The sequence below is a fragment of the Notamacropus eugenii genome, chromosome 5 (genome assembly GCF_028372415.1).
Source record: "Notamacropus eugenii isolate mMacEug1 chromosome 5, mMacEug1.pri_v2, whole genome shotgun sequence".
In the NCBI taxonomy this organism is placed as follows: Eukaryota; Metazoa; Chordata; class Mammalia; order Diprotodontia; family Macropodidae; genus Notamacropus; species Notamacropus eugenii.
In genome coordinates, this window is record NC_092876.1 from 192063939 (window position 1) to 192090297 (window position 26359).

General features: G+C 38.7%; 1 protein-coding gene across 6 annotated transcripts in view; it reads right to left on the reverse strand.

Annotated features, from left to right (window-relative positions):
* SPATA13 (spermatogenesis associated 13) overlaps positions 1-26359 on the reverse strand; it is a 362537-nt gene that overhangs the window by 10016 nt on the left and 326162 nt on the right. For all 6 annotated transcript variants that reach the window (XM_072611736.1, XM_072611739.1, XM_072611737.1 and 3 more), the window contains 6 exons: positions 22942-23078; positions 20944-21123; positions 18531-18716; positions 15006-15185; positions 10884-11116; positions 4914-5043 (listed from right to left, as the gene is read on the reverse strand). In XM_072611736.1, the coding sequence (XP_072467837.1) occupies positions 4914-5043; positions 10884-11116; positions 15006-15185; positions 18531-18716; positions 20944-21123; positions 22942-23078 (1046 nt within the window). The remainder of the gene's footprint in view (positions 1-4913; positions 5044-10883; positions 11117-15005; positions 15186-18530; positions 18717-20943; positions 21124-22941; positions 23079-26359) is intronic.

Genomic DNA, 26359 nt, shown 5'->3' on the forward strand with positions numbered 1-26359 from the left:
ATTCCACTACTGATCTCAGCACTGGAATTTTGAAATGCTTCATTTCTGACCAGTCAGTTCCTCACTTCAGGTTGTCTGGTGGCCCTGCTCCTAGGAACTCATTATATCATTGTCAGCCTTAGTGCTGATACCTAAGTGGTTTTAGTCCGCTGTAGCTCAAAATTTCAGATTTCAAGAAGTCTCCAGGCTCAGTAGTAGGGATTACAGAGGAGTGCCCCTAAACTTGGCGGGGTCATTGTGAACCCCAGGACAAGAGCACCAGGGTTTTAGAAAACCTAGGTTTTCTATGGGACAGTTCTCTGAGATGGAGGAGAGGGAAGGATATAAAGAGAAACTGAGGCAATGTAAAAATAAAAGACATAAATAATTTTTCTTTAAAAAAAAGAAAGAAAACCTATATTTTCTAAGCCAGGTAAACATTAAGGGCATAAAATTAAAAAAAAAAAATAAAACAAACCTTGGTTTTAGGAACCAGGGGCCATAATAGAAGTTGTCAATGAATCTAAAAGTAAAGGCTAACAATGTGTCACTCAGCGAAAGTCAAAAGAATTATGTGTTACGTATTCGTCTTCCCTCAGGGCAGGACGTAACTCTTCCAATCTTCATAAGATGATGTGGCCAGATGAATTTATTGCCAGGTGAGCAAACTTCTAGCATAGTTTAGAAAATGCAGAAAATGCTATTTCAGAGGTTTGGATTTCATTCAATATAAATTTTGTGAAATTTTTACTTCCCCTAGTTGCTTAGAATGGACCTTGACATTAAAAAGTGCTTCTCTTTGAATTTCAGTAATGTGTACTTATTTGTGAGGCATTGTGGTGCAGCAGAGAGAGCCACAGTGTCTGGTGCCAAAGACCTGGGTTTGAGGCCTGGCTCTGTCCCTTCCTACTTGGTTATCTTTGGGCAAGTCCCTTAACCTTCTGGACCTTCGTTTCTTTCCTGTCAAATGAAAGGGGTTGGAAAATGTCCTCTTAACATTCTGTCTGCACTACATCTATGATCTGGGGAGAGAACAATAATGATTACAATGACAGCAATTACTAAGATGTATATTGTGTTCACTATGCACCAGGCATTGTGCTAAGTCCTTGACAATTATCTCATTTGATCCTCGCAACAACCCTGGTATGTAGGTGCTATTATTATCCCCATAGTACGGATGCAGAAATTGAGGCAAATAGAGGTTAAATGTTTTGTCCAGGGTCACCCAAGTAAGGATGTGAGGCCAGATTTGAATTCAGGTCTGACTCCAGACATAGCTGCCTGTAATAATAAGAAATGGTAAGGACGATGACGATAACCACCATTTATACAGTGCTTTAAGGTCTGCAAAAAGCTTTGCAAATATCCTCTCATTAGGAAAAGTGGGGTAAGCCCTGGCATGAAATAGAAACTCCTCCACCTGATGTTTCAGGTCTTTCACAACGTGCTTCCAACCTGCCTTTCCATCCTCATTTTACTTTGTACAGTTTCAGGAAAACCAGACTACCAGCTGCTCCTCAAACACAACATTCTCCTCCAGACTACACCTATCTGCACTGTCGGTCCCTCAGGCCTGTTATATACTGCTCTTTAACTCTCCCTCTCAGAATCCTTATCTTCTATCAAAGGTTTGCTTGGGTGCTGCTTCCTTAGTGAAGCCTTTCCTGATCCTCCCCACACCCCCTATAACCACCATTGCTAGAACTTTCTTCTCCCCTCAGCTATTTTGCATTAATGCTGATCTGTGTACGTTTCCCTTAGAAGAATGTGAATTCTTTTTTTTGTCTTTGCAACTATGCAAGGGTAGATAAGTAAGCTGGGCTAGTTTTCCTTAAGACCCTGCCACAGGCTAGACTTAGTGTTCCTTCAAAGTTACTGCAAGCATCCTTGAGGCTTAATTGGCCCAGGAGACTAGGGCTTGAACCACCAAGTGGCTTCCTGGTAGCCTAAGTACAAAACCCAACCGAGAAGGTTTAGGAGCTTTTTTCTTATTGCTGCCATGCCCCTATGGCAAATGCAAAAGCAGGGAAACTATGCTTATTGAATCAACCCAGTATCCTTTGCTGAATGGAAATTTCTTTTCCATGCTATGGCCAATTTAACTTCCTTTTTAGATCAGGGGTGGGAAACCATAGCCTAGAGGCCACATGTGGCCCTCTAAGTCCTCAAGTGAGGCTCTTTGACTGAAACTATCAAGTCTGGATTCTGTCAAAGGGCTGCACTTGAGGATCAAGAGGGCTACTTGTGGCCCTGAGGCTACAGGTTCCCCACCCTGTGTTAGACAGTGTAGGAGTGCCTCATTTTGCTTCAATCCCAATCTTGAACTACTAGGCCCATCCTGAATCAGAGGTATTCTACAGTACTTTCCCCAGCAACCAGCACATTACTTTAGATATAGAAGATGCTTAATGAATATTTCTTAACCTGACTTCACCTAAAACTGATGAACACAAACATATTTCAGCTCAACGTAAGGAAGAATTCCCAACTTTCTGAAAAAAAAAAAAAAGAAAGAAAGAAGAGAAAAGAAAAAGAAGGGCTGATTTTGAGACAGTAAGACCCTTCATCTAGAGTTAAAAATCTGGTTGAGGATTTTGTAGAACAGAGAAACAGAGGCCCTCCATGTCACATAAAGTTAGAAAACCACCTATTAATATTGTCAGTGTTTTACTGTATTTTTATTTACTTTGTTAAACATTTCCTATTACATTTCAGTCCGATTCAGGCCCCATGTGGGAGTGTTGTGGGCTGCAGTTTAGCCCATGTGTGTTTGATCCCTCTGTTGGAGAAGGTATTCATGTGCTGGATATACAGTTTGACCTGATCCATAATAGTATAGTGGAAATACATTTAGAGAGGAGAGATTTGATCTAAACTCTAACTCCAACACTTAAGTACGTGATTCTGGATAAATCACCTAACTTCTCTGGGCCCAAGTTACCCCATCTGTAAAACTGGGATAAAAATATCTGCACTACCTACTCCACAGGACTGACATGATAAAATCACTTGGTAAGCCTTCAAGAGCTATGATAAATGATATTTATGGTGGTGGTGGTTGTAGTGGTTGTTGGATGACCTTGGAGGTCCATCCAAATTGGAGATTTTATGATTCTGAACTTCTCTCAGATTCTTCATCTGCATAAAGATGGTGGCACTGGGGGAAGGAGGTATCCTGTAGAAAACTACTAAAGTCCCTTCCAATGCCACAAGTCCAAATTTGAACAATTTGAAACTTCCATGTATCAGGGTATATTAGGAATTCTGTCCATTCAATTAATATTCATTGTGTTATTCATAGATATAAGACACTATTCCCGATGTTATGAGGGATACCATAAGTGGAACACAGTTCTAGCTGTCTAAGACTTTATAATATAGGACAAAGCATAATATAGGCATACAAATAACTATAGGGCAAAATACAATCTAAGGAGTACCAAGTACTATAGGAGTTACAAAGGAGAGAGATCACAAACATTAAAGATAGGGAATATGGACAAAACTTATTGAAAAAGGTAGCATCACTTCAAAGGGGGCTTAAAGGATAGATAGGTGGAGCACCACATGGTGATGGCACTGCAGGCAACATGAGTAAATATGGAGAAATGTGGCATATTCGGGGAAAAGTGAGAAATCCATTTGTGGGTGGAAAATAGAGTGAGTAGCAGGAGCTAAGACTGGAAAGATAGGTTGGGGCTAGATTGTAAAAAATGTCGACTACTAATCTAGTGGGATTTGGACTTTATTTGGTAGATGATGGGAGTAGAAGGTATATGAACAAGGATTGGCACCATTGGAAGGATGCATTAGACTATTCTGGCAAGCATATCCTTGGCAAAAAAATCCATCTTTTAAACAATATTTTTCTGGTGCTGCTTTATGGCTAAAAGTAATGGTAGGCCAGAGTCTTCTAGAAGTTAAAGTTGAGGGTCATCCAAAGGACAATGGAGAGGCAAGTGGTAAGCCTCAATTGTCTGTTTATAAACAAATAGCTACATAGGAGAATGGATGTCATTAGAGCAATGTTTGATGGAGGGATGGAAATGGGTTGGTGATATAATGAGAGTGTTCTCCACTGCTATTCATGAAATGTCCAAAGATCTAAAGAAAGACACTAATGTGCTGGGAAGACCATCTATAGGGGAATTACAGGAGAACATGGCTGAGAGGTACAGAAGCTGGCCAGGCACAGAGGGTTTACAGTCTATACCGATGGAAGAAATACCCACATTGATGAGATCAGAGATCTGCTGAAGTAATGGAAAGAAACTGGTAGAAATGTGCAAGATGGAGTAGTTGGGCAGGGGAAGGGAAGACACTGAAATAGGGTGATGGCCTGTGGGACCTGAATGTTAGTGATGCTCTGCAGGTAACCTGGAAACTGATTTGATTTAGGGCAAGAGGAGGGGAAGGAAGGAATGAAACCCACATTATGAACCTGAATGCCTGAGAGAGTTGCCATTAACAGAACCTCTTTTAGGCAGAAGACTAACTATCAGTGATTCCCAGATTCTGTCAGCTATGTTGGGAAGGCCCATTTCCATTACAGGAATGAAAGGCCAATCAAGAAGTCATTCTCGCCCATCTCGGTCTCAAAATTTCCAAGCCAGATAAAACATGTTTGGTCTAAAAACAGTGCCGGGGGTATCAGATTGATCTTCCCTCAAGCAACATCTCTGCACTTCCAAAGTCCTGTCTGCCAGTTCAGACTATGGTTTTCACTGAGTCAATGATTAGGATGAGCAGAGGGACAAAGTTCATGCAAATAAAGCAACTGACTCCTACAACTCAATAAAAAGCTATTAAAATATTTATATCATAAGAATACCATATATTAAGAATAAATCATAGAATATAAAGTACATCATCAGAAAAATAGACAGGGGGAGGGGATATGGGCAAATGGTGGGGGCAGGATTAGCACTTACCTCCCAGCCCACAATGGACACTTGCCAGCGTGCTATCTTGTCTATACTCTCTAACTTGCGTTTACGCTCGTTGATTAAGCATGCTACATTCTTCATGGTCTCATATGCTGCCTTTATATTGTTGTAATCACTGAAAAAGGGAGGTTGATTTAGTAACATAATATTATGCCAAGAAAAAACAACAGCTGCTAAGATAATCACCTAAGTCACTGAGGTTTAGTCACAGCGAGACTTTGGAGGAAATGGCAAATAAACAGTTACTGCTTTCTGTTTTGTGGTCAGTCCTGAATAGGCTATAGTCTGCAGACATTAAGTGAGCTGAGTGAGGGACTGTAATTCCAATTCCTCACCCACAAAATGTATTCATTCATTAGCCAGAAAGCCACATGAATGAAAGTGAATTCCACCCAGCAATCAGCTTTTTTTCCCAACAAGCATGCATTTTTCTCCTCAAGAAAGAAAATCTGTTTTGTTTTGGTTTTCTGTTCTTTCAGTTCTGTACAATTATGCAAAATACTTTCAAAATCTTCAATTCTTTAGGGTTGAAAAACCCAACACTCAGCATCAGCAAGTAACAGATAAACTGATCCACAAGAATGAGATTGCTTTCTGCAGTTTGGCACAGAAATACAAATGTTCATTTGACTCTCCTTGCAAGCCTTCATTTACAGCGTCTCTTGAGCATTCTGGTCAAGACAAATGAAACTTAACTGACTTCTCCCCCACCAGTTTCCACTTCTTTTGGCAGCATGGTGGACTGGAAAGGCCAATAATCTGAGAATCGTAAGAATCCTGAGTTTCAGTCCCAGCTCTTACATTTGCTATCTGGGTAACTTCCCTAAGCCTCAGCTTTCTTATCAGCAATATTGGGGTGGGGGGGGATGGGTAACAACACTTGTATGACCCATCTCACAGGCTTGTAAGGAAAAAGCCTTTTGTAATACTGGAGAGTTAGTATCATTTTTCATTTAGATCATTTTATGAAGAAGGAGCATAGGTCCTAGAAGAATGGGCAATTTAATTCTGGTCTGCACACAGGCTGTTTTACATGTTCTCCAACATTTTCAGATTGTACAGACACAGCCCCTAGCCTCCTCCTAGGGACTAGAAGCCCTGGGGAGGTTGGGTGGAGGGGAGGAGGGGGAGCTAGATAGCAGATTCCATTGTCTATTTACAAACACAATAAACAGCACAGCTCCTGGGAAATCCCAGTCCCCTTTCCCACACAAAGCAAGCCCTGCTGTCAAGATAACTTTTCTGAGTGAAAATCAGCAAGAGTACAGAAGAACTCAGAGACCAAGACCAAGGAAATAGGAAATTATAAACAAAAAGACAAATGGCAGCCAAAAAATATCCAGGGGTTTTTTCTACAGCAATAAAAATGCAGAGGATTCATGTCTCCCTACCATCTTCATTTGTTCAATCCACAAACCCCTCCTAAGATCAGAAAGCAGCAAAGTTCAGTCTTTTTTGACGATACTGACAGATAAACTGCCTGGTCTGTTACTTGGTCATGGATGACAGTAGAGTTCCTTCTAAGAGAAGAAAGTTTTCACTTTTTTTCCAAATGGAATTTTAAAATTTAGTCAACACTGCACAATACTAAGTGATTCAGAGGCAAGATTTTCAAATGCCTGCCTTCTTCTTGCCTTCTTTGCTTCCTACTTTCTGTACTTCTTCCCTTTCTCACTTGAGGACTAAGTATTCCACTGTTCAGTTTTGGTAGCAGATATTCCAGAATTTCTCCTATCAACTTACTACGTCCTTCTAAGCATCTTTTCTATAGTTTCCTTTTACTTTGCCATTCTGGAAAAGTTTAAACAATGAAAGTTTAGCCAATCAGGAACTTCCTTAATACCCCCCCCCCAATTTATTATTTATTTGAGAATTTCCTATTTTTTTCCACCAATGAGTTTTGTTTTCTTTTTCCATAAGGAAAAAAATAAATGAACAATATATCTGACAACAACATGTTAAAATCAAACAGCTCTGAAAGATTTAAGAACAACAACCAATTCCATGATCAGTCTTGATCAAGGATAGACTACCGAGACATATATTTTTAGACAGAGGCAACAGAGGAATCTGTTTGGTTTCATTCTGAATCTTTGTGACAATGGTTTTGTCTTTCTTTTTTTCTTTCCCCCCACCCTACTGGGGGAAGAGAAGAGAGGGAGAAAAAAAAGCAGATTTTTATTCATTGAAAATCAATCAAATTAAAATTTTTTTAAAATAGCGGTTGACCTCTTTCTCTTGCTATATATAAACACACTACTTCCCTTATTTCATGTTCTTTAAGCCATTTTCACATCAACTCTCACTTGAGTCCACTGTGCTATATTCTATTACAGCTCTCCTTCAACCCAAATCTAATTTCAAGGAGAGCCTGGCTAGAGAGAAGATAAAGAGTCAATCCCTTCTTTTGTATCCGGCAACACTATGCACGGACAGTAGTTAATTTGATTGCTTTGCTAGAGATAGTCCCTCAGAACCAGAGCTACTATGCTTTTGTGAGGTAAGTATCCTACAGATACAAACCTTCCCCTCCCACTTTTTTTTTTTTTTACCACAGCCATAGAGGCTATGCTGTCAACGCCTAGTTATATTTGTTGGCCAAAGCATAAGGATAGGGAAACCAAAGACAGACATTTGACCACTCTCCTCCTCCCAACAAAAATTCTGTTTAGCCACATCAGTTGGACATCATGTCCAACTGAAGTTTCCTCTAACTCTGAAATATCATGATCTTACAAATGTGTACTGTGGCTTGCCAGGAGAACCAGGAGAAAACATGTGTATGATTCAATAAAATTAACCCATTATTAGCACTTGGAGGCAAAGTAAAACTCATGTCCCACTGTGTTGAACTGTCCTCCATTTCAGGTTCCTACTGGTGCAGCACCTTTTTTATAATCATGTCTGTGGTTTCTATATAGACATGAAAAAATTTACTGTTACTAGTTCACAAGACATATCTCTTTAGCTCTTCTAAGAGGGATCAAAAGATTCTAAGTCCAAAAGAACAATGAAAACTCCAGGGACTCAAGGGGGAGGCAGAAACAGAAGACAAATTTTAAGAGTGTGTGAGGTAGGCTTATTTTAAAGTTCAACAGAAACTGAATATCAGAAGATATGGACTTCCTAAATAGCCAGGAAAGCTCAGTCAGTAATTTAGCCTGGAGTGGAATAAAAGTTGAGAACCAGAGAGTCCAGAAAGCTCTCAGACAACCAGGAAGGCTAGACTGTGTGGATCAAAGCAGACTAGTGCTAGAAAGATACTTTTCAGGAAGACAGCCATAATCATCTTGAACTAGGAATAGCTTAGACTCAGGTGGCCAGACAGAGGTATTTAAATATTAGAAAAATATGTTCTAACTTAGACTCTGTATCTACTTCATATATCTTTAATTGCTTATCTACAAATAGTTTATACCTTCATAAAACCTCAATTATTCATGATAAGTAAGGTTTATTGCAATTAAGATTGTTATAAACAAAAAAGAGTAAAACCTGATAAGATTGGTGGGGCTGTGGGAAAATAGTCTCTCTATTAGATAGTTGTGAGGACTATAGACTGGTACAAATTTTTGCAGAATAAGCTGCAATAAACAATAAGTCATAAGAATGACTCATACCCTCTGACCCAATAAGCCTTTTGCTGGGACTGTATCTTAAAGATATTGTTAGAATGGCAGAAAAAAAAATACCTTTTCAGTGGAATTATGAACTGCTCCAACCATTTGTGAAAAAATGTTATGGAATTTTGAAAGAAAAGTGATTATGCTCTTTGGCCTAACAACCCTACTATTAGGCATGTACCCAAGAAAGTCAAGGATGAAAAGAGTTTCATACACACACACACACACATACATATATGTATGTGTGTATATATGTATATGTACATGCACACACACATTAATACCAGAATTTTTTTGTGGCTAGAAAACAACTGAAAATAAAAGGGGGGGAGGGGGTCGCCCTTGATTCCAAAATGGCTGAGCAAATTTTGATATGTAACTATAGGCAAATATTGTTGTCCCATAAGAAACAATGAATATGCACAACCGAAACTGGAAAGATTTAGGTGAACTGATGTAAAGAAAGCTGAATCAGGAGAACAGTATTTACAATAACTAAAATAATGTGGATGAAAACAACACAGCTGAAATCATATTAAATGCAAAGACTAAGATGCAATATGAATACAATTCTGTTTCCAAAGGATAGAAAATAAAATGCTCTTCTCTCATGGGATAAGGGAAGAGAGGGAGGGAAAGGGAGAAAAGACAGGACTACAGGTGTTGAATATAGCAGACATGGCTGCTGAATTGATTACGGAGTGGGGAGAAGAAGAGGGAGAAAATATAGAGAAACTATTACAATTTAAAATGTTAATTTGTATCAGTACAGCTCTTTTTTTTTTTTACGAAGAGAAAAGGACTTAGCTATATGAAAACATTCTTAACTTTTAAGAGAAAAAACTGTAACAATTGGGCAATGACCAAATAAATCATAGTATATTATTATTATTATAATAAAGTATTATGGCACCATAAAATGAAAATGAAGAATATAAGGAAACATGAGAGACATAAGCAATACATGGTCAGCAGAACCAGAACACAGACAGCCTATAATTATATTTTTAAAGAAAAAAAGATTAACAGATCTTCACAAGTACAAAGATACTGACTATGCATATTTGTTACAAGAACTTTTTTCTTTTTTCCAATAAGGCAGGGTGGGATGGGAAGAAAATACATTTCATTTTTAAAAATAGAGAGGTGAGGGGAGTGCTCAGACGCGAAATGCTGCACATACTATCAGATGAGGTCACTTTATTATTAATTTTACTTAACTGTTTTACTTTGTTTCAAGAGGCCTCATACAAAGTAGGAGTAACCAGTAAATGTTTGCAATGTAAAAAGGAAACACATCAACAGAAATTTTTTGAAAGTACAAAGACATATTAGGAATAGACACATAAATGTATTATTTTTGCTTTGATAAAATAAAATAACATCTTTTTAAAAAACTGTAAGTGGTTTAGATTTTAGGGTTTTACTTGGAGATTTACTCATATTTAGTTTATTTCTTAACATTGTTGTGAATGTTGTTTATTAACATTAAAATAAAATTTAAAATCTTCAAGGATTAACGTAGGAATGCGTTGCTATATTCAGAGTACAGGAGAAAAGGAGCAAGGGCCAGGAGACTGAGCCACATGATATTGATCTACTCTGTCCTTTCATGTCTTCTGTAATAATCCCCAGCCCTCACAATGTTTAACAACTACAAAGACTTCTAAAGCGCTTCTTGCAATTTAAGTTCTTTTCTTCTTGTTCTATGTATTTCCTATAAATAACAGTGATCTTCAAGTACAAACAGGATTGCAGTGACATTTTCATTAGCCTTGGATTTGGACACAGGTCCAACAAAATCTGAAGCCATCTAGTTGGTGCAGTGGATAAGAGTGTTGGGCCTGGAGTAAGGAAGACTCCTCTAAGTTCAAATACAGTGTCAGATACTTATCTTTTATCTGTGTGACCCTGGGCAAGTCACTTAACCCTGTTTGCCTCAATTTCCTCATCTACAAAATGAGTTGGGGAAGAAAATGGAGAACTACTCCAGTTTCTCTGCCAAGAAAACCCCAAGTGGGGTCACAGACAGTATTGCAAAATGACACAACAATGACAACCAACAAAATCTAACAATGCCAAAAATAATTAATAATAATAACAGCTGATTTTTATATAGTGCTTTCAAGGTGGGCCAAGTGCTTTTTTGATCCTCATAACAACACTGGAAAGTAGTTATACAATGCATTATCTGAGGCTGGATTTGAAGCCAGATTTTCCTTCAACATTTCAGGCCCAATACTCTATCCACTCAGCCCCCTCACTGCCTCTAATAAGTGACCCATCAATGATTCTTCCTGATGAACTTCCCCAGTCTTTCAGGTTTCCTCACCTGTGTTCCTGAGTGGTGTACTTCAATAACTCGGCTAGCTGCAGAGGGTATTTGCAAATCTTCTGAACGGGAGTAAGGAGGAATCCATCAATGGCTATGTCAATCATCTGCTGAAGCAGGCGGCATGCTTCAAAGAAATGCCTGTATTTGCCCTGCTTCATCAGGTTAGAAAGCTCCAGGCAGGCCCCAGGATGGTTGTTACAGTATTCAGAATAGATGGCAAAGCCTTCTTGCTGTTAAAAAAAAGAGTAGAATTGGAGTACAAAGCTGGGGTACTTGACAGAATGGCTGAGGAATGAGGTGACTACATAGATGCCTTTGGTGGGTACAGCTAGTCCTTTAAACCAGATAGCACAGTGAATAAAGTGCTGGATCTGGAGACAGGAAGGCTCATCTTTGTGAGTTCAAATCCAACACTTAATGACTGTGTCAGTAAGAGAGTAGGGATTTGAAGAGCTGGAGTACGTGAGGGTAAGGGAGGAATAGTTGGAGTGAGTTTAGTAATATAACTAGAGTCATACAGGTAAGAGAGAAGACCTACCACATATGACCAACAAAATCTAACACTCTGACACTATCTGGCTGTGTGACTCTAGGCAAGTCAGTGAACTTTGCTGGCCTCAGTTTCCTCATTTGTAAAATGGGCTAGAGAAGGAAATGGCAAATTACTCCAGTATCTTTGCTGAGAAAACTCCAGATGAGATCATGAAGAGTTGGACATAACTGAAAAAAATTAACAAGAAACCATGGCTCTTTAATTTACTACCCGTGTGAGCTGGGAGCAAGCCAATTTCCTTCTCCAAGTCTCAGTTTTCTCATTTATAAAATTACCAAATTTTCAATTCTTTCAATTTTAAATACTAGATGCTTTCAATTCTAAATAGTAGGATACTATAAACCTCTAAAATGATAACTCCCATATCTTCTATCCTGACATCTGTCCAAACCTCCATTGGATATTACTATCTGAAAGCAATGCCAACACATAAAACTTAGAATGTCTAAAAGTAAACATTTCATTTTCCCTTAAAAATTGATTTCTCTCTTGGCTTCCTGATCTCTGTCAATGGTACCACTGTTCTTCTAATAAGTTACTCTTAAAACCTTGGGGTCATCTGTGATTCCCTCATCTCCTTTACCCCTGATAGTCAACTAGTCAAACCTTGATGATTCTTACTTTCAAATATCTTTTACATCTCTTCCTGTTTATTTCCTTGTTATCATTCTAGGTCAGGCCCTCATCTCTTCATGCCTCCTAAAGGAATTGCCTCCTAAAGGCTTATTCTGCCTCAAATGTCTCATGTATCATGTACACCATTATCAGATTAATCTTCCTAAAATACTGCTATCAATAGATCACCACCCCATATTCCACAACTTTTAATCATCTACCAAATAAAGTCTGAACTGTTTAATCTGCCATTGAAGGTCTCCCTAACTTTGCCTCAATCTATTTCCAGTGTTTTCTTCCACTATTCCCCTACATGGACTTTGCTCCACTCAAAACTAGTCTATCACAGTCTCCTGATTTGTCATGTATGGTATGTCTTCTCTCTTATCTGTATGCCTCTAGTTATATTATTAAACTCACTCTGACTATTTCTCCCTCACCCTCACTCCCTCCAGCTCTTCAAATCCCCACTGTCTTTCTTAAGACTCATCTCAAAACATTTAGGTGAAGATTTCTCTATTGAAAAAACAAACAAACTCTGTACTAGATTTAATGAAAAGACCTGACTATCTCATTTGCTACCTGTAGAGCTTTGAGAAGATCTTTCCACCTATCTAGGCATGCTTAATGGCAAGCCACTTCAGTATTTTTGCCAAGAAAACCTCCAAATGGGATCAAAAGGAGTCAGACTGGAGTGAAAAGACTGAATAACAACAATACCTACCCCTTGAAAATTTCTGATCAGCCCAAATTGAGCTCCTTTCCCTTTAATTATTTATTGTCTTATACCACTTGTTTGACACCTATTATTTATAATTTTATATATGTTCATTTATTTATATTACTTTATATTTATATTATTACATTTTAATTTCATATTTTAAGTGATCTTTCTATGCAAATAGGTACCTAGGCTATACAGTCCTTAAGAACAAGGACCTTCCTCTCTCATAGTACCTGCTATAGTATATGTCATCATTTCTCTGATGTCATGGTCTCCTTCGAAAACGAAGGACAAGCACAGACTGTGAGTAGACTGAGCAACTTGAATGGGGACCCAGCCAGCTGGGTAACTCAGCTCATCCTCTCCCTTCTGTCTCCCTCTCCCCTACCTTTGGGGCTTTGGGGTTTACTGGCTAGATGTCTTTCCTCCTCTCCTTTCTTTTCCTTCCTTCCTTTTCCCAAAACCTTAAATCCAGTGCACTCTGAAGCCTATGGGCTGGACCTGCCCAAGCTCTACTTAATGGCTGCCTTAGAGTGATTATCACTAGTAACATTTTTATTGTTATCTTGTTATTAACATTGTTATTAAATGATTATTACTAGTAACTAGTAACTAGTGTCTGTTGATTTAGCTATGTTTTCTTTTGTTCATTAAAAGGGCCATTCCCTGACTACTTCTTAAAGAGACCTATTCACTCAATGGGTGTTACCACCCTCTAAGTGAGTACCTGAAAAAGTCAACCTAAAAAGGCCAAGGTCTCCCATTGCACCCTGGGCCATCTCCAATCATCCTGATGAATATCAGGTCACTGGACCCAGATGACTCAGGAAGAGAAAGTGAGGTTGGTGACCTTGCACAGCCCACCCTCACTCAAAACAAAGTCAAGTACAAGTCATGTCATTTCTCTGATGGTCATGGTCTTCTTCAAAAATGAAGGACGAACACACACACACACACACACACACACACACACACACACACAGCCCCCACAGTACATAAAAAACACAGAGGTGCTCAATCTGTTGGTTGATTAACTATTTTACAACCAATCTGAGGATAAAAGCATTCTTGCTTTAGAGGTGGAAAGGGCCTTGGAGGTCACTCAGTCCAACCTTATCATCTTACAGATGAATAAACTGAGGCACAGAGGTTAAGTGATTTGCCAGAGTCACACAATTAGTAAATATTCAGGGCAGGATTTGAAATCATCTTCCTGATTCCAAGGTCATTACCCTGTTGACCCCTCCATATACCATAGATCTGGAATTGCATGGTATCTTGGAGGTTGTCTAGTTCAGAGTGACCCAAAGCCAGAACAAGATTAAAATGGCGTTGAGAAATATTTAACAAAATAAATTAAAATACAATACAACATAGACAATGTTAATTTGTGGTTTTCTAAGTCAATATGTCACTGGTAGGGATTTGTTCCTATTTGAGTTTGACACCCAACCATTCTAATTCAGCCTCCCTCATTTCAGTTGAACATATTGAAGTCTGGAAAGATTAAGACCCTCACCTAAGGTCACACAAGTAAAAGTTCAAATAGTAATTGATGACCAAGTATTGTCAAGGTAAAATCTTTCAGATGGGAGTGAGGAGCAAGTATCACAGTACTCTTTAGCTAGGGAGGGCAGATTATTGTCCACCTACCCCACCTCCAAAAAAGGATAAGCCAGATAATAAATTATTTAAGTACATTAAAAACAGTTTTCGGAAGTAGATTTTTATAGTTCATATAGAGATAAAATGTCCTTTAAGTTTAGGGAAGAATCATACACCTGTGTATCAGGGGCAAGCTAAACCTCTAGGATTTTTGATGCTTTCTGAAATGAGGCAGAAGGAAGAGACTCCAATACCAAAATGTAGTAATTTATGATTAAATATTGACCCACCCCATGCTTCTTAGAGAAAATATTCGGACGTAACCATTGCATAATTCTATTTGACAGAAATTATTCCTAATGTAACCCTATGATCTCTGAATCCATTAAGATGGAAAGGTTTTTATTTATTTATTTTTAATGAACTCAGAATATTTCATTAGATTACAAAAAAAGTACTTTTTACAATTGTACCTTATACTAACAATTGTATTTTTAAAAACTGTAGCTAGATGCCATAAAAACATAACCATCTGCATAAATGAACAAGGTCTTTTTTCTTGATAGAGTCAAATTTTTGGCAAACTACTAATCTTACATTAATTAGCTAAAGAGTGACTTACATGTTGGAGAAAGCAGGATCCTATTTCACTCAGATGAGGTTCTTCTTTATTGTACTGCTTCTCAAGATCTTTCAAGAACTTCCTTTGGAATTTGTAAATTTCTTCAATGTTTCCAAAAATGGTACCCAATTGTGCAACAGTGAACATTCCTGTATGTTTGCGACACTGCCGAATATAGCCCTGAGGGGAAATAATGTATTTTTGATTAGTCTGAAAAGCACTTCCATTTAAGTGACCCTTTGGAACATTCGACCTCTTCAGGGCTCAGGGGAAAACCAGGATCTCTTTTCTAGGTTTCTACTATGATAATACTATGTCCTCAATTAGGGAGCTCTTAAAAATTTTCCACAAGAAACTACAGAAATGAAAAAAAGCAAAGAAAATAATTTAAGAAGGAACATAAAAGTTCCAGGTCAAATCCCTAAATTTGCTTGACTTCCGGGGTGGAAGCTCACAATTTCTATTGTCATCTTTCTCTGAATTGCTCAGACCACCAGTCTTCTATTTCTAATACTATTTCAGACTAGAAAATTTGTCAGAATATAGGATATTCTCCCTTGCTAAGGAGCCAGTTCAAGTACACACTACTAATCATGACAGCCAAAAAGAATGAAAAGACTAAGGGTATCCAATAGATGATGTCCAATTATTCCATCACTAAATTCATAACGTACCAACATCGTTTGTTTTATAGCACAAATATAGATCTTTAAGAATAAAGACCTGGAACACTGAGAGCCTAAGTGTCACATGGCCCATATTTGTCAGGGAGAGCATTAGAACCCAAGTTTTCCTGGCTTTCAGTTCAATTCTTAATCTGCTATATGCAACACTGTTTCTCAGGTATTTAATATTTATCCTTTGTGTTGTGTTTGTCCTTCATTTTTGAAGAGGACCATGACATCGGGAAAATGATGACATGACTTGCAGATGACTAATTTGAGTGAGGGAGGGCTGTGCAAGTTCACCAGCCTCACTTTCTCCTCCAGAGCCATCTGGGTCCAGTGGTCAGATAGATATTCATCAAGATGACTGGAGATGGTGCAGGATGCAATGGAAGACCCTGGCCCTTTAGCCTAGAGTCTTTTCAGGTACTCACTTGGAGTGAGGTAACTCTCATTCAGTGAATAGGCCTCTTTAAGAAGTGAGTCAAGTGATGGCCCCTTTAATTAGAAAAAAGAAAAAACAAATCCAGCTGGGATGGGAAGACCCTCAGGGTTGCTGTTCCAAAGAGAAACAGTTACCACTGATATTCACTGTAAGCCTGGAGGGCCCAAAATACAGCCATTAAGTGGAGCTTGGGCAGGGACTTACTGTGGTCCAGTCTGAGCTTAAGAAAGAACTGCGTCCTTCCTTCCTTCCCTCTTCCTTCCTTCCTTCCTTCCTTCCTTCCTTCCTTCCTTCCTTCCTTCCTTCCTTCCTTCCTTCCTTCTCTTTCTCTCATGAGTTACAGATTGACTTTTAGAGGTGGAGAAGACCTCAGTTTTTTGGTCAACACCTTCACATTTTAAAAATGATGACACTAAGGCACTAGACATTAGATATTAGAGAGGTTAGCTGATTCATTTAATAAGAGAATTAAAACATGAAAGCAGGTATCTGGAGAACAATCTGGAAATCTGGCCAAAGGGCTATGAAGCCATGCAAATCCTTTGACCAGCAATATCACTAGTAGAGCAGGGAGCTATTGTGGTCTAATCTATTAGCTTCAGAGTGAACTGGGTTTAAGGTTTTGAGGAAGGAAGGAAGGAAGGAAGGAAGGAAGGAAGGAAGGAAGGAAGGAAGGAAGGAAGGAAGGAAGGAAGGAGGAAGGGAGGGAGGGAGGGAGGGAGGAAGGAAGGAAGGGAGGGAGGGAGGGGGAGAGAGAAAAAGAAAGAAAGAAAGAAAGAAAGAAAGAAAGAAAGAAAGAAAGAAAGAAAGAAAGAAAGAAAGAAAGAAAGAAAGAAAGAAAGAAAAAAAGAAAGGAAGAAAGAAAAAAAGAAAGGAAGGAAGAAAGAAAGAAAGGAAGAAAGAAAGGAAGGAAGGAAGGAAGGAAGGAAGGAAGGAAGGAAGGAAGGAAGGAAGGAAGGAAGGAAGAAAGGAAGAAAGGAAGAAAGATTTATCCCTAAAAAAATACATTAGGGGCAGCTAGGTGGCACAGCGAATTTGGCATAGGCCCTGGAATCAGGAGGACCTGAATTCAAATCTGATCTCAGACACTTGACACTTACTAGCTGTGTGACCTTGGGCAAATCACTTAACCCCAATTGCCTTGCCTTCACCCCTCAAAAAAAAGAATATACTAACTGTAGTTCTTTAGGATGCCTTATTTTTTCTCTGCAATCCACATTTTCAATTCCCAAACTTATAATTAAAGTAAGTTCTATAACCATGTGCCAATCATTTATAAAGAAAAACTGTTTTCATCAGCAGATCAAATACCATCTAAGTATCATTCTATGCAGCAGGTAAGGTAAGTCAGACTGTAGATGGGCCAACTTGATCATCTCAGCTGTCTTTCATGAGTGAATTGTCTCTGCAGGACTAACAATGTGGTGCTCCACATCAATAGCTAAGGTGGTTGACACGATCAGATATGAGCTCACTATATGGACCAATTATTTTAATTGTGCAGACTCAACTTAAAGTTGACCAGATTTCCAAAGCCTAATAAAAAATGAAAAACCTGTCCATTAGTGGAAAAAATTGGTAACTGAGTGGATTATATGGAACAGGGAAATAGGCTAAGGCTTTAAAGAAAGATTCATTATGCCGTGCTGTAATAAAAACCATTATATTATATTATTTCCTAGATAAAATGATTCTCATTTATACCTACTTATTTGGAAGTGGTCTAATGACTGATTTAGAATCCCGTCAATAAGTGAAATGAATAGATTCATCAGTGGATGGTAGCAAACATTTGGTACTTGAAATCAAACTATTCCATTTTTAAGAAATCACTGACTAGTTTTTAAAAAGAATACTGCCCATTGCGAATCCATTCACTCAAGAGGAAGGAGTCCTGGGTTTGGAATCAAGAGGGCATGGGTTTCAGATCTCACTCTGCCACTTATTCACAGTAACTGTATTACTTTATGATGGCTTGTTTTTCTCTGCATTTTTCTCTACATTTTCCCTTCTCAAATCCATAACTATAGTAAGCTCTTTGATCATGTGCCAATCATTTATAAAGAAAAACCGTTTCTCATCAGCAGGTCAAATACCAGCTAAGTAGCATTTTATGCAGCAGGTAAGTCAGATTGTAGATGGGCCAGCTGGATCATTTCAGCTGGCAAACAAGTCACTTCATCTCTGTAAAAGGAGGGGTTGGACTAGCAGATGACTAAGGTTCCTTCTGGCTTTAAAATGTCATGATCCTATGACCCTATGAGTAATTTTAGGAGTCTAGTTCTAAGACAGATTGATGAGTAATGCCAATATAAAAGAGACAATCCCTCAAAGCAAGAATCTTATGGCAACACGTTGCCCAATTGCCTAATGTAAACTTAAGTCTGAAAGATTCAATGGGGCCTGCTAGTCTACCTCACAGATGTCTTTGAGATGCTTGATATACACTCGCTCAGTGTTCATGATCTCTTGTATAACGTTGGTCCTCATCTGGTCTTTGTTTTCCGAATGTTTCTGGCGGTGCTTCCCAGCATTAGAATCTTGCTCTTCACCTGGAGTACTGCTGGAATTCTCTGAGAGTTCTTCCTGATTGACTCGTAACTGCCATCAAAACAGAACAGCTGAGTTAGAGGAAAAGGATATTACAAAACTAAGAACCATTTAACTTCTATTTCTCTATCAGAGTGAAAATAGCTTATGAACATTGGCAGAAAGCATTATACTCAGCAAAGTTTTCCCCAGTTCTTTTTGTTTTTACCTATGTTATAATGATAGTATGATCAATATCAGGAGCATTTACAGTCTAGGGAAATATAGTGGTAGTGTGAAGTTAAGGCCCACATCATATGTCAGTCCTTAGCAATTTATTACACATAGTACATACTTGCTAAGTATCTGTGTCTCATTTTCTAGTATAATTATACTTTTTACTTGCCTACATTTTTTAAATTAATAGTTGTTATTTAATTCCATGAATTTTATGGATTATAAATTATTAAAAATAAATAAATTAGAAAGTATCCAATCCTAGGAACAATGAGATATGACAAAATGTTCTTTAATCTTTACAGTGCTTCTCAAATTCCGAGTGACAGATATATCTCCTCTTGATCACTAACAGGGACTAATGAAGCTAAGAGGTAATTCCTCCAACATTTTATTTGATGGATCCCTTCAGTTACCTCCACTGAATTTCATATTCACATCACTCTTATTTTTTCTGATGGGGCTTACTCTCCTCTGAGTTTTACCTTAAACTCAGTTTAGTTCATTCAGTTCACTTAAGAAATAGAGCATAGGGTCTGGACCCGTGATTTCAATTATATAAGAGGTTCCCTTTACCAATATAGTTTAGCTCCTTCTCTGTAATTTATAGTCTTGGGGACTTGCCTGGATCATTCAGAGATCAAATGATATCCAGAGTCACAAAACCATGGTGTGTCAGAAGTGGGACTTGAAGCCTGGGGTCTGAGGCCAGCTCTCTATTTATTATGCCATGCTACCTCTCAATTCATTTAAACATTTTTAAGGACCTGCTTGGTGCAAGATTCTATGTTACTAGTCTAATTTCTTTTCATGCCCTAGATCTATGGGTCCTTCAGGAGTGGCTAAGAACAAACAGAAGAAAATTCCACCATTGCTAAGAATTGAATTTTGCTAGGGGAGAAAAAAACAAAGAAGACAAGTGCAAGGTGAATTAGGTTTGTTCGATTTGTTCCAAAAGGGCAGAAGAATGAGCAGTGGGGGCAGAGTTAGACTCAATTTAAGGAAATATTTCCAAATATAAGCTCTGTCCCAAAGCCCATTGGTATGGGACTCTCTCCTTGTTGGTGGAGAGGAATTCCCTGCCTAGTGCGAGGAGCAGGGCAGAGTTGGAGACCATGGGGGAGCTGCAGCCTTCTTCAGTCCTCTTCAGGACTCTTAGAGCTTTGAGTTGATTCAAGTTGATTCAGGCTCCTGGCTTCCAGCTTCAAGAGCCAAGATGGAAGAGGCCAACCCAACTTCAGGTCACTGAAGGAAAAGACTCTGGAAAGACATGAGAGGAGCTGGAAGTCTCCACCTCCCTCTTCCAGACTGCCACACTTACAGCCACCAGAGAGTTTCCCTTTGAGTGAGACCTAGGATTTTCTCTCTTGGTTGAGCTGAGTTACTTCACATCCAATAGGGAAGCTCCTTCATTCAGTACTGTCTGGCATATATTCTCTTATGTATATCTTCTCTGATTTCTGTCTTGCTATGATCTGCACAAATGGGTCTCTTTGCTATTTGCTAGGTGTTCATTGTGCAACTGATATTTGATCAGAAAGGGGTCAAGCCCTCAATATAGTCTTGGGGTCCTTCTTGTCCCAAATAATGACAAAATAATTAGAAGTTAGCTTGAGTCTGATCATATCCCCCAGACTAATAATTTTTAAGAGCAGATATAATTCTAAACCAGTACCTCGTCTTTCTGAGGAAAGCAGAGTGACCTCTGGCCCCAACTTCCTGCTTCCCCTCCTAGCAGGAATGAAAGTCTCCCTTGGAGAAAGGTGGGATGAGAAGAGGCTAGAGATATCTATTCTGACTCCGTTGCTACAGGCAACTACACTGGAAGTCTTCCCTATTCTAATAAGTGGGGTTATACAAAGGGGCAAAGGGCTGCCTTATATGGAAGTAGGTTGGTATACCTTCACTGAGGATCTTCAAGAAAAGGTCAGATAAGCATTTGTTGCATAGGTTGCAGAGGAATTCTTGTTGAAGTAAAAGATAGCCTTTGAGGTCCCTTTCAGTTCTGGAAATCTATTATCCCAGTTCTGTCATCCAAAGATAGAAAATGGTATATGCTTACCCTGACAAAACTAGCAGGAAACCAGGCTTCCTTATCCTCATTCCTGCCCCACCACCAGTCCTTATTAGAGGCCTCCAGTACTTGGATGACATCTCCAGCTTTGAAGCCAAGCTCCTGATCATCCATGGTCACATGATCCCACAGAGCTTCTGCACAGACCACGTTGCCATCACTGATCAGCTGAACAGAAGACACAACCACACATTTAAGTGTAAAAGCACTTATAAGTTCCCTAAGTATTGGAATCACATCCTACAATTCTCTTACATCTTCCAAGTCATCTGCCACTGTGGTAGATGTCCTAATTGGTGATTGGGTCTACAAAAAGGATTTGAGATCTTATTTTTTTGTTTTGGTCCCGACCTGTAATTTTATTGGTGTAACCAACTCCTGGTAAGGAAACTGCTCTCTACCAATGCAGATCTTTAAAACTGCTCCACAAGTTTGTCTTAGAGAATCACTTGAGGGCAGCAAAAAGTTAATTAATTTCCCTAGGTTCAGAGCCAGTGGGAGTCAAAAACAGGATTGCAATGTCCATCTGACTATCCATTAGATAATTATACTACAGAAGATTGCAGAAATAACACCAGGAAGAGTTTCTCATACTCTCTTGAAGGATTCATAAATCCCCAAACAGAAAATCTCATTGACTTAGGGACACTGATTATCTTAAACACGATGAAAAACCTGGAGGTGAACAAAAATGGTGCTGGAGCTCCAAAACAGATACAACAAAGTCCACGCCCACGTGTAATAACGTACCAAAGAGTGCACCTTTTACTCACAAAAGTTCTCCACAGGCATTAATTAACATATATTGAATACGGTTCAATATTTTAATAAGTTTGGTCACCTGGTATTTTAACCCCTAATACATTAAAATGGGGTACCTGCACTGGCAGATAGCAGTTTAAAAAAAAGAAAAGAAAAAAGATAGCTCGAAAACCTGATTGCAAAGAAACCAAAAATGTTATAAAAATCAGTAATCATCTGTAAAATGGGGATAAGTTGTAAGGATCAAATAAGATAATATGTGCAAAATGCTTTGTAAACTTTAGAGCATCATATAATTGTTTATTATTAGTATTATCTCTGATTTGTAAAATGGAGTAATAATAGCACCTACCTTTCAGGGTTGTTGTAAAGATAAAATGAGATAATATCTGCAAAGTGCTTTACAAACTTTAAAGTGCTATAAAATGCTAGCTATCATCGTCATCATCATCATCATCATTATCATCATCCCCAGTACTACCAGGGCATGCACAGTACAATAAATGCTGTTCATCATCAAGGAAAGATTTAATTCTATTCAGTCCACTCTGGGTCTCCCCCCCAAAGTTGCTGTTCAGTTGTTTCAGCTGTGTCTGACTCTTCATGACCGCAGTTGGGGTTTTCTTGGCAAGGATACTGGAGTGGTTGGCCATTTCCTTTTCCAGCTCTCTTTTGTGAGAACTGGCCCATTTCAGGTAGAATATCTGACATTATAAAAAAAGGTTATTCTGTGCATTAAGAAATTTTCTGAAATTATTAGATAGGGAACTGAGGCAAATGGGATTACGTGACTTGCTCAGGATTGCACAGCTACTAAGTGTCTGAGGGCAGAATTGAACTTATGAAGTTGAGTCTTCCTGATTTTAATTCCAGTGCTCTATTCATTCCTCCCATTCCCTAAGTACATTCAATTTTTAAAATATGTATGTATTATTTCTTGGGAAAAATCTCATAAGAATCTGTTTAAACAAACAAACAAAACATTCTTTGGTGTTTCAAAGGCTAAGCTTTAGGTAACCAGAAAATTCCCCTAAGCATAATAACATCTACCCCACAGCTCAGCCATGGCAGATAAATGAAGTATCATTGTTTCAGGAGTTGTTTAGAAACCTTCTTGTCGTCATCATTACAAAAACCAGTGCGGGAGAAAGTAAGATTCTGAACTGATGCTGAAATCTTAAACAGAAGAACTCGCCAGTTAAAGAACAAGATTCCTCACCGTACCTCATTGATGGCTAGCTGTTCTCCCCCGGGCTGTAAGTATCTGGGGCTGGCTTCACAGAGCTCCTCGTAACTGTAATCTTCCTCGCTTCCATTGTCATCAACTAAGACAGACGACTCTGTAGCTCCATCTGTAGAAACTGAAACAAAAGTTGCAAAAAAAGAATGAATGGTTCACCTAAGTAAGCAATAACATGAAATCAGATACATGAAGTTTCTACCAACGGAAAATAAACTGCGGTTTTTTTTTTATCTATAACTCAAAATATAAGAAAATTTGATTGATGCTGTGGGGCGAGGGGGAGGGAGGGAAAGGAAACAAGCATTTAGAAAGTCAGTCACTAAACTAAGCTCTTTCTGCAAATATTTTCTCATTTGATCCTCACAAAAACCCTTTGAGGTAGCTTCATTATTATCCTCACTTTACAGTTGAGGAAAGTGAGGCGAACAGAGCTTAAGTGACTTGCCCAGGGTCACATAATTAGTAAGTATCTGAGGCTAGATTTGTATCTAAGCAAAGGTCACAATTTCTGATATGAACTGATGCTAACAGTTTTCTTTTGTGAGAACTGCACCATTTCAGGTAGTACATCTGACATTATAAAAAAGGTTTATTCTGTGCATTAAGAAATTTCCTGAAATTATATGAGAGAGCTTGACAGATAAAGCCCCAAATAGATCTAATGAAATCCAAATGTGGAGAGTAATATTTCCAAGTAATATGTTATTTAGCTTTAGGTAAATAAGCAAAGATATTGGCAGGCAACAAAACTGTGCTCTGATTCAGATCATACTGAAAGGTTACAGACTTCCCAAGATTAAAAAGGTAGTGAGTGAGTACCACCTGAGAGGAAGAGGCTGGCTGGCTGGCTGTCATTTTCAAAGAGTTAATCCAAATGAGAAGGTCTAGATTTAATGTTAGGCTTACGCCACCATTTCAAGAAAGTCTTGCTGCTATCTTCAAAGGACTGAAGCAGGATGTTTGGTTGTCCCACTTTCACAGCGTAGTGCCCTATTTTGTTACTGCGGGAGGTAGGCCACTCCCACCGAAAGCTTTCCTGCTACAAAAAACAGGAGTCTTTAGTTACATTGGTTCAAGCTGCTGGCCTCTCTCTGTTCTACCTGGGCCAGCTAATCTGGGCTTTTCCTTCCACCTCCTTCCTGGGAGAGGCGTTCTGGCTACATCCACCAGATCTAGGCCCTATATCCTACAGGGAGACCGAAAAGGCCACTTCAGTCTCAGCAAGTCTTGGTTATCTCCACGTACCTCCTTTCTCCACATTATTTTAATTCAGAAAAATCACACTGATATTTTCAGAAGGGCATTAAGGTATTGTCCCACCCTGAAAGTAGTAGGTACTGCTCCAAATGTAGTGCTTTCTTCGGGAAAACAGGTTTCTAGTCATTTTATTCACAGAAGGATGCATCTATTCTCCCAACCAACTTTCAAAGGCAAACACATTTGAAGTTGTTGGAATTCAGAGTACAAAAAACTGGGAAGAAATGGAAAAAGTGGAGATTTTTACTAACAAAATAGCAGTGAACACCACTGACAACAGTGGGATGATTTTCATCGCCAGAATTTAAAACACTTTGCCACACGCAGATAGGAGAGTGTGTGATGAAGAATTTAGACCAAGTAAACTACATGGACTGTGGAAAGACACAAAGCCGCAGTTAAAATCTCCTCTACAAAGAAGGGGGATAATATGGTAACAATAATAACTAGCATTTATGTAGCACTTTAAGATTTTCAAAGTGAAATGCATGTATTATCTCACTAATACTCACAATAAATCTGGAAGTGGGTGTTACTGTCACTCCCATTTTACAGATGAGGAAACTAAAGTAGACAGAGGTTAAATGACTTGTCCAGGGTCACAATACACTACATGTCTGAGGTGGAATTTGAATTCAGGTTTTCCTGGCTCCAAGTCCACCACTTTACCCACTAATTCTCCTAGCTGCCTATATAAATTCATAGACAGAAAATATGTATAAACATTTAATCTACCTGAATAAAAGCACTGAAGCAGTAAGTTTTGTCTTACCTAACAGAGGCTCTATTGTTGTTTGTAAACCCTAATAGTTACCCTCAAGAGCATGGGGTAACTATTTTAAATTACTTTTAATTTCTTCAATTAATAAGCATTTATTTTTTCTCCCTCTTGCCACTTCCTCTACCCACCCTACATTAAAGGGGGGGAAAAGGAAAAGGAAAGCCTTGAAAGAAATACACACAGTTAAGCAAAAGAAATCCCCACTTTGGCCATGTCCAAAAATGTGTGGCTCATTCTGCATACTGAGTCTTTAGAACAACTATAAAAAATTCTCAGTGCCCTGGTTTAGGAGTCTATTTTGGCACTCTCGCTCCGTAAAGGGGGCACAAAATGCTGGGATCTTTTAACTTTCAGTAAACCTAGCTCTGTACTGTCTGGCACAAAAGTTCTTTCCCTATCATATTTCAGTAGCAGTTAAAGCAAGGGTATATTACCTTTTGAAAGCTCAGGAAAAAAAATCAGAGCCTGTGCCTCCTTCTACAGGTAAAAGCATTGAATGTGACTCTCTCCCTCCAAGAACCATTTCCCCAGGAGAAGGTCTCATTCTTTACCATTTAATCTACGGGATGTCGCCACAGAAACTGGTTTTTGGAAAAGTCCATATGTATGTAGATAGATAAATTTTTAGGGAGAAAAAGCTAGAGGCAGTCACATATAATTATGTCAATCACAAGAAATCAAATGACCAAATTAATTTAAGATTATGGAGCTAGAAGAGATCTTAGTGGTTATCTTGCCATCCTTAGAGGTTATACCTCATTGTGACAAGGAAACTGAGATTTAGAGAAGATATATGACTTGTCCAAGGTCACAAAGGAAGAACGTATCAGGAGCAAAATTTGAACCTGGTTCCTCTACTTCTATGTACAGTGCTGATTGCACAGGCCCATGTTGTCTCCAGATGTCTCATTTTTCCCTCTAAAAGGCAGATGAAGATGCTTAGAAGCTATGGACACAAAGTCCTAACACAGAATTTGTACCTGGTATAGCACAAACCTAAAATAAATCCTCATATTAATTTGTTAAAGGGGCACAGAAGAGTGCCTATGATTGCTGAACCAGGCTGAATGGATGGCCTTGACTTATGCCATATACACAGTGAGGGAGAGACCATATAGGATTCCTTTTCCTTTCTGCATAGGTTGATCATTGGTGTCAGCAAGGGAGAAGATCTGCTCCTAACACCTTCATGCTTAAGCAGAAGAAAGAGGGGAAGAAGAAGGAAGCAAGCATTTATTAAGTCCCTGCTATGTGCCAGGCGCTCTGCTAAGCACTTTACAAATAGTATTGTATTTGATCCTCATAACAACCCTGTGAGGTGAGTGCTGTTATCATTATTCCTGTTTTACAGTTGAGGAAAC